Consider the following 8,241-nt stretch of genomic DNA (forward strand, 5'->3'; position numbering starts at 1 on the left):
TTTAGGATTTCTCCTTTCCAGTGTGTGTATGTAGATGTTTAATCTGCTTGTATGTCTGTGCACAGCATGCATGCATGCTGCCCATGGAGCTCAGAAGGGAGTCCCTTGGGATTGGAGTTAAAAATGGTTATGAGCTGCCATGTGGATGATAGGAATTGAACCTAGATACTATGGAAGATCAGCCAGTGCTTTTAACCACAGAGCCATCTCTCCAGGCCTATTATTGGAATTCTTAACTCTGCATCTGACATTTACTGAACATTTGCTGCTATGTGCCAGTCACAATACATGGATTATTTCATTTTGTTCTCAGCAGTCCTGTGAGATTGTTTTTATCCTTAATTTACAGATAAAGAAAACTGAAATAATTGCTTGTCAGTCAAAACTGAAATAATTGCTTGTCAGTCATTATTCACCAGCTTTGTGATCTCAGTAATTACATACTTTGCTAATCATAATTTTTGGGGAAGTTAAATTCAGGGAGACTTATTCTTTCATTTCTGAACTTGTAGCTATAGGAATGCTTAGAGATGGAAAGATTAACAGAAGAAAGTATTCCTATAACTACTTTGAATTCCTCCAGTATGTTTGTTTCCCATTTAAGTCCATCCTGACTCTTGCCTGTTCTATCCTTTCAATATGGATCCAGGAATTGAACTCATGCTGTCAGGCTTACAGAACAAGCACCTTTACCCACTGAGCCATCTTGCCAGACATCTCAGATCATTATAAGATTGGAATGTGAATGGCATATTTGTAAGGAAATTTGATACATGTTTAAGCTGATGTAAAAATTACTGCATATTTTTTTTCCTCACAAGAAAAATCTTCCTGGGGGCTGGAACACTTACTGCTCTTGCCAAGGATCAAGTTCAATTTGCAACACTATTTTGGGAAACTCACATTTGCCATTAACCTAGCTCCATAGGCCAAAGCCTCTGTCCCCCACAGGCACCGGCACTTAGACACACACACACACACACACACACACACACCCCACACACACACACACCCCTACCTACAGACCCAAATTGATGGCTTCTATTTGGATGACTCCAAATTCAGGAGTACTTTGTATTTGGGGGCTATATGGCAAAACTTTTCCTGGGGAGATATACTGATACCACCAAAGTCCAACTTGGTGAACCTGTGAGTTCTATTGGGGTTACTCACAGCAGAAATGACAGCAGCATCACCAAGGCCCACCCCAGCGTGGAGGACAGCTTACAAAGCTGGGGACCTAGAGCACAGTGCACAGCCTGCAGGCAGTTGAACAGGTTGGAGAGTGTCCTATCCAGGTGCCTCTCATCTAAGCCTCTTCCAGACAGCTTGGTTGTTTCTGCTGCTTCCAGGCACCTGGTCTGCTTTGAGTGTTCTTTGCAGCTCAGCTTCCTTCCATATGAGAGTGACTCTCAAGCTTTTAAAGCTTACACTGCCAGATGGACCTTAGTGAATCTGGTCAGTTTCAGGGACTTCCTGAAGCTATTTTAACTTGTTTGCCTTCTTTTGTTTGGTTTGGTTTTTTTGAGAGTATTTCTCTGTGTAGCTCTAGATGTCCTAGATCAAGCTAGCTTCAAATTAAGAAATCCACCTGCCTCTGACTAGTGCTGGCATTAAAGGCTTGAGCCACTACTAGCTGGCTACTGTTTAGCTGCTCAAGGAGCTTCCCTGCCGAATGAAGTATTTCAATCTCAGGGGAAACTATTACACAACAGTGGGCAGAATTAGATTGATGAGAGAGAGAGAGAGAGAGAGAGAGAGAGAGAGAGAGGGAGAGAGAACAACCCACAAAAATCTGAGCATTAAGTTAAAAAAAAAAAAAAAAAACAAACTAGTTAACCATAAAAGAAAATAATCAATAGTAACCAAGCCTTAAGGTGCACACTGCTGAAATTTGAAAACCTCAGCACTCCAAGACAGATGCAAATGAATCTCTCTGAGTTCAAGGCCAGTCTGGTGCTACACTCTTTTTTTTTTTGGTGGGGGTGAAGGGGGGTGCACTGATACTGAGAAGGAGGAAGAACTTAGAATGCTTTCCAATTTCTGTGAAAATTTGGTTCCCCTTTTCATTGTATTTACTTGTGTCAATTTAAGATTCATTAACCCTTTAAATGAATATTCTATGTGCATTGGTGTTTTGCCTAATGTATGTCTATATGAGGGTATTGGATCCCCTAGAACTGGAGTTACACCAAGTGCTCTTAACATACTGATCAGCCCAATTCTTTGACTCTTTGTTAATGTTGTAGTTGACTAAAATCTTGAGTTCTGTAAAGTTTAGTTCTAATATACCAGTACACATATTCCTATATATTTAGGGGCGTTGATAAATCAAACATTTCTTCCAACTGCCCTGTTGTAGAGACTCTCCATACTCCTTTTATTATTGATTGCACAGTAAAAGCTATGAGAACATAAAAGACATCATTTCTCTTTTGAAACTGTGTGTGTGTGCACGTGTGCGCAGGCATACACATTGAACATGTATGGTCTTAGAGGTGTATTCAAGCTTCAGAGTTGGCAGCTGGTGCTGAGCCACCTCAGTGCCTCCTGAATTATTTTTTCAAATTTGTATGTATGCTGTGTTCACTGATTTGCTTTTCCTTGTAGTGCATTTGGAGGCTGGAGGGTGATATTGGGATGTCTTCCTCATTTTCTGCTTTGTTTTTTGAGATGGGGTCCTTTACCTCACTGCATTTACTGGGACTGGCTGGCTTAATATCCCTGTGTCTGCCTTCTCCACATCTCCTAGCCTTAGTGTGAAGGATCCAACTCAGTTCTTCATTCTTGCAAAGCAGGCACTGAGTCTTTAGCTGCTAATTTGGCATCCTTTCCAGCTTATTGATTCCTCTATTTATATGGTTCTCTTTCCGGCTTATTTCTGTTTATATAGTTCTCTGCCCTTTTTTTAGAGCCTTTTGCCATGCACCTTCATAACTTTTTTATCCTTTTCTCCCTGCCTTGTGACAGGGTTTCTTTGTGTCCCTGGATATACCAGAACTCCTCAGTCTTTAGACCAGGCTGGCCTTGAACTCACAAAGATCCACTGCCTCTGCCTCTGCCTCCCAAGTGCTGGGATCAAAGGTGTGCACCACCACTGCCAGGCATTATTTACTTTCTTACTTAATCCTTTTGTTGAGTTGATGTTTGTGGTAGTGTAGATTCGTTGAGATGATTCCATGTATTGTGTTTTGTAAAGGGTTTCTCCCTTACAAGATAGTGAACTGAAAGCAAGAATGTATTCTCATAATGCTTTGTGGATACCAAAACAAACAAACAAAAAACCATAGACTATTAGGAGAAATAAAAGGTTTTAAAATATGAACATGACAGAAGACTATGGGAAAGCTGTTGTCATATGGGAACGTGCACTGTGCTGGTGTCAGGGTTACTTAGTTTCCTAAGGGAAAAGTCCTTCCTGCAATTTTGTTTGCTTGTTTATGAGAAATGTTCATGTTGCCTGTATTTAGTTAACCAAGTACTTGGGTTGCTGAGGGAATCAGACTACTACAAAAGGTGCCTAGTAGGCTGTTTTTAGCTTAAAAAGAATGTTACATTTAAAAACATTACAGGTTTTGAGCCAGATAGATATTGAGCTTTAATTTTTTTTTTTTTTAATTAACAGATCACAGTTGAGAACTTTGGAGCAACAGAAGTGAAAGAGCTGGCTGTGAATGGTGCAGACACAGCTGTTAACAAACAGAACCGGTAAGTGCATCGAAGGCCCCGTCTAAGTGTAAGGGCTACAGGCACTTCCTAATGTGACTAGAGGCCTGTCACAACTGAAAGCAGTATTGTAGGTGGTGAGCACCTTTATTACCAGCACTTTAGGACACAAAGACAGGTGGATCTCTCTGACTCAGGCAGGACTACATGATGAGACCCTGTCTCAAAACAGTGCAAAAACAACCATAATTGAATTTTCAGTAGGAAAGTAGTATGTCTTTGCTCCTGAAATCTCTTTTAAGCTATAAGTAATGAAAAGATCATGAATAAAGAAAACATAAAAGAAATGAAAGCGACAACAGCAAATAAGTGGTGGCAACTAATTAGCAAATCTTAGAAAGCTGTGTAAGATGGACTTGAGAAGCTACCTACCAGTTCAGTTTGTAGAACAGCAGCTCAGACACTTAAGCCAAATTCACTCTTCAGAAGTGCTAAGTTTGAGGACTTAAAAAGTCAAATAGAAACCTTTCCTTACCATGTCAAGCAACCCAGCATCGTCCCTAGGGACACACACAGCTCCCTGTAACTCCAAAACTAACATACCGTATAGCACCTGTGTGGTGGTCAGAAGACAACCCAAGAGAATTTTCTCTCCTTCATCCAGCTAGATAGCAAGTGCATTTAGCCAGTAAGTCGTCTGACCAGCTTTGCTTTTTTGTTTAAATTTTCCATGGTATCATGAGAGGCAGGAGAGAACACAACATTTGAGAAGAAACTGTATATTAGCCTGACAGTGGTAGCACAATGTCTTTAATCCTAGCACTCTGGAGGTAGAGGCAACTCGGTCTCCAAGTTCAAGGCCAGCCTGGTTTACAAGGACAACCAGGGCTACACAGTGAAACACTGTCTTGAAAATCCAAACCAAAAGAGATTATTTGTAACTTTTAATGATGACCTTGAAAGGAGGAATGCTTAATACTTATTCCTTGGGAATGAATATTGTGGTTCCTTGAAACCAAAGGGATGGAAATCTGTTCTCTGGCACAGAACACCTGCTCCCAGGGTGCTCTCTTACTACCTAGAGTTGTGGCAGTCACCTTCAGGAGTATTTCTGAAGTGGTATTTCTCAATGATTTAGGTGTATTTTGCCTGCTCTGAATAGAAAATTACTTTTTTCACCAGAAATAGCCTTATAGACAGGTTTGGTTTGTTTTTTTGTTTTTGGAGACAGAGTCTCTACATAGCCTGGCTATTCTGGGTTTGGTGTGATTTTTTTTTTTTTTTGGTTTTGTTTTCCCTATAATGGTGGTGTTCTTCCTTTGAACTCTGCTAGCAAGAAGTGAAATAGCAAAAATGTAATTGGACAGCATTGGGTATTCTCCATAAATGGTGCATGTGACCTGTATATCTATGCCTTGCTTTCATTTCTAGGCAAGAGTTTGTTGATGCCTATGTGGATTACATATTCAATAAATCGGTGGCATCTTTATTTGATGCTTTCCATGCAGGCTTTCATAAGGTCTGTGGAGGAAAAGTTCTTCTGCTCTTCCAGCCTAATGAGTTACAAGCTATGGTTATTGGGAATACAAATTATGACTGGAAAGAACTGGAGAAGGTAAGGAAAAATCAACCTTTATCTGTTAGCCTGTCTATATGCTGTTGTCCTTCATACCACTCACTGCCATGGCTATGGATAGACACCCTGTCCCTCCTACCCACAGTGCACAGAGTGGTTTGTTTGATAATACTAGTGAGTTGCTTGGGAAAGTGCTGTGGAAGTGTTCTATAAACTGCATGGCTCTCCATCAGGTGCTTAATTAAGACTTTTGTTTCCCTGTTTTTCTAGCAAATCCTAGTGTTTAGAATTGGTGCCTTAATGTCAAGCCCATCCCTGTACAGAGGGGACTACAAAGGAAAGACTTGGGAGTCGGTTGAGGGTCATCTTAGATACTACCACAGAACATTGTCAGTGCTGCTCTTTAAAGAAAAACAGCAGTACCAGTTGATTCCTCTTCCTGAAAATAGTAAAACAAACTTGAATTCCATGTTGGTATTTTAATAAATCCTCATTGATAGTGTTGCCCAGGCATTTCTGTTGATTTAAGATCTGTTCCCTTTTCCTGGGAACCAGTAGCTTCAAATTGTAAAATGCAGGATTATAGTAGTAGCTCTTACTCATCAACCACAATTTACTAGGTTAATATTCCTTAATGCTAAAAATGGTTGTATTCCTTTTAGAATACAGAATACAAAGGGGAGTATTGGGCAGAACATCCCACGATAAAAATTTTCTGGGAAGTATTTCATGAATTACCACTGGAAAAGAAGAAACAATTTCTGTGTAAGTATTCTTGACCAGCTGCATAATCTATGAGACAAGAATCTAACCGTTAATTGTGTGTGTGTGTGTGTACAATATTAGCTCAGGTTTTAAAATTAGTGTGTCTGTGTCTTATGTATGCAAGTGTGTGTCCTCAGAGACCAGAAGAGGGTGTCCTATCCCTGGAGGTGCTGTTTTAAGTGGTTGTGAGCAACCACCATATGGATGCTAGGAACCTAACTAACTTGGATAGGGCATGACTTGATTTCCTTTCCTATTTGTTTCCTTTTTATAAAAATGGTATGGTATTCCCTCTGAAGCTCTCCCCACTCTCAGGAGTGTCTACTTAAGAGTGTACACTGCTTTTGCTACTTAGAAGACTGAGTGAGGTAGGATCTCAAGTTCAAGGTCTGCTGGAAATAGAGTTGAAATCTGGACAGGTACCAAGATTCTATTAAGTAAAAAGAAGCAGTAAACACAGTTTAGCATTAACACTTCATGAATCCAGAACCTGGTCCCACATGGCAGGAGATACTGACAGTAGTTTTGACAAACAAGTCTAACCAGTTGTCTAATGGCTTTTCTAAATGCTTTCGTCAGTACCAACATTGTTCACCAGGTATTTATTGAGCACTCTCTGTAAAAATTAATACAGTGGGTTCATGCAAAGCTGGGCTGCTACTGGACTGTATGCCTAAATCATTTCTTTTTGGCAGTATTTTTGACAGGTAGTGATCGAATTCCCATCCTTGGTATGAAGAGTCTGAAACTAGTCATCCAGTCAACAGGAGGTGGTGAGAGCTATCTCCCGGTTTCCCATACCTGTTTTAATCTTTTAGATCTCCCAAAATATACAGAAAAAGAAACTCTACGATGTAAACTGATCCAAGCTATAGATCACAATGAAGGGTTCAGTTTAATATAGCCTTGGAGTTTACTGTTTATTTCATGCAAAGGCGTCAAACCACTTGTGTTTTTCTTGTGAATGCAATGTAAGAAGTACTTGTAATTCTTACTTGCCAATTGTTCACTGCTGTATTGATGAAAGCCAAATATTAAAAATTGAGCAACTGTTAATACTAAACTTACTGTACATAACCATTAATTGTCCCCATCCTCATAAACATACAAGTATTGTGAATACATTAAAGTTTTACTAAGAGTTTAAGAGTTTGCATATTTCAAAATGACCTGATGTGAGTGCATGGAAATGTTGCTTAATGTTTCTTCAATCACTGGGTAAAAACTATGGCCTGCCTTTAGTCATTTATTTTTTCATTTTGTAAATAAAAGTTTTGTAATAAAATAGTGACATTCAGATACCAGTAGTTTCTATGGTTGTTAAATAATTGAAATGAGCTGAATTTTAAGGGTTAAAAATTATGAACCAGTCTGACTATAAAAGCATGGTGGAAACAAATCGTTTTGCTACATTAAATGATAAGTATTGAGTCCTGAGATATGCTGGCTGGTGAGGCTATCAATCTGTTGACAGAAAACAGTGGCCACTGTGAGAAGCAATCACAAGCTACAGCTGCAAAACTGATGCTGCAATATTTATTAAATTCTCAGTGCTTTAGAAAGTCTTAATGGTGCTGTTGCTTAATTATCTCATGTTAATGAATTGTAAAAGGTGATGCAAAATACATGTGACCCTGCTAGCTACAATGCAAGTATTTTTTTTAAATTAAAAAATGCCATGAAAAGCTTAAATAAAGACTTTAGTAGCTTAATATTTCAACTTCCAATGGTTCTCATCTGATTCAAACTTTGGGAGTTTGTGTCTGTCTTTTATATGCACACCTGGGTGTGTTTTCTTATTTTATACTTCAAGGTTTACTCTTCCCTATAACTCTTACAAATGTAGTAATATATAGTATTGAAGCACAGCATCACAGCGCACAAACTCACTCCCTCCCTGTACTTGGGAGACAGTCAATTATATTGCTTTTCTCTGGTCTGTCACCACCGCAGTGACCCTACTACAAGAGTTCATTTCTTGCTTTGTGCCACAAGTCTACTACTACATGGTGAAGCTGGCTATTTCTAGAGTCATCTGAGTGTCCAAATTGAGTCAAGAGGGAAGACCACAGACCTGCCACTAAACCATTTCTCTACTTTGACATTTAGCTTGTTGGTCATTTGGTCCATACACACTCTCACAAGATTCAGGTCATCTATGTGGCTGATTTGAGAGTCACTGTCAACAGTGGGTCAGAGACACCAGAAGACCCCAAACACTAACACCACAGGTA

The 8,241-nt window shown here is 39.5% G+C and overlaps 1 protein-coding gene across 6 annotated transcripts in view; it reads left to right on the forward strand.

Moving 5' to 3' along the window:
• Herc4 (HECT and RLD domain containing E3 ubiquitin protein ligase 4) overlaps positions 1-7,306 on the forward strand; it is a 72,698-nt gene extending 65,392 nt beyond the window's left edge. For 5 of the 6 annotated variants that reach the window (XM_051186824.1, XM_051186822.1, XM_051186825.1 and 2 more), the window contains 4 exons: positions 3,626-3,708; positions 5,098-5,281; positions 5,905-6,007; positions 6,703-7,306. In XM_051186824.1, coding sequence (XP_051042781.1) covers positions 3,626-3,708; positions 5,098-5,281; positions 5,905-6,007; positions 6,703-6,911 — 579 coding nt within the window. In that variant the 3' untranslated portion in view covers positions 6,912-7,306. Of the gene's footprint in view, positions 1-3,625; positions 3,709-5,097; positions 5,282-5,904; positions 6,008-6,702 lie in introns of those variants that run through there. The other variant, XM_051186828.1, reaches the window with a different exon arrangement.
• The last annotated feature ends 935 nt before the right edge of the window (positions 7,307-8,241 follow it).

Source organism: Phodopus roborovskii, unplaced genomic scaffold (genome assembly GCF_943737965.1).
Source record: "Phodopus roborovskii unplaced genomic scaffold, PHOROB, whole genome shotgun sequence".
NCBI classification, from domain to species: Eukaryota; Metazoa; Chordata; class Mammalia; order Rodentia; family Cricetidae; genus Phodopus; species Phodopus roborovskii.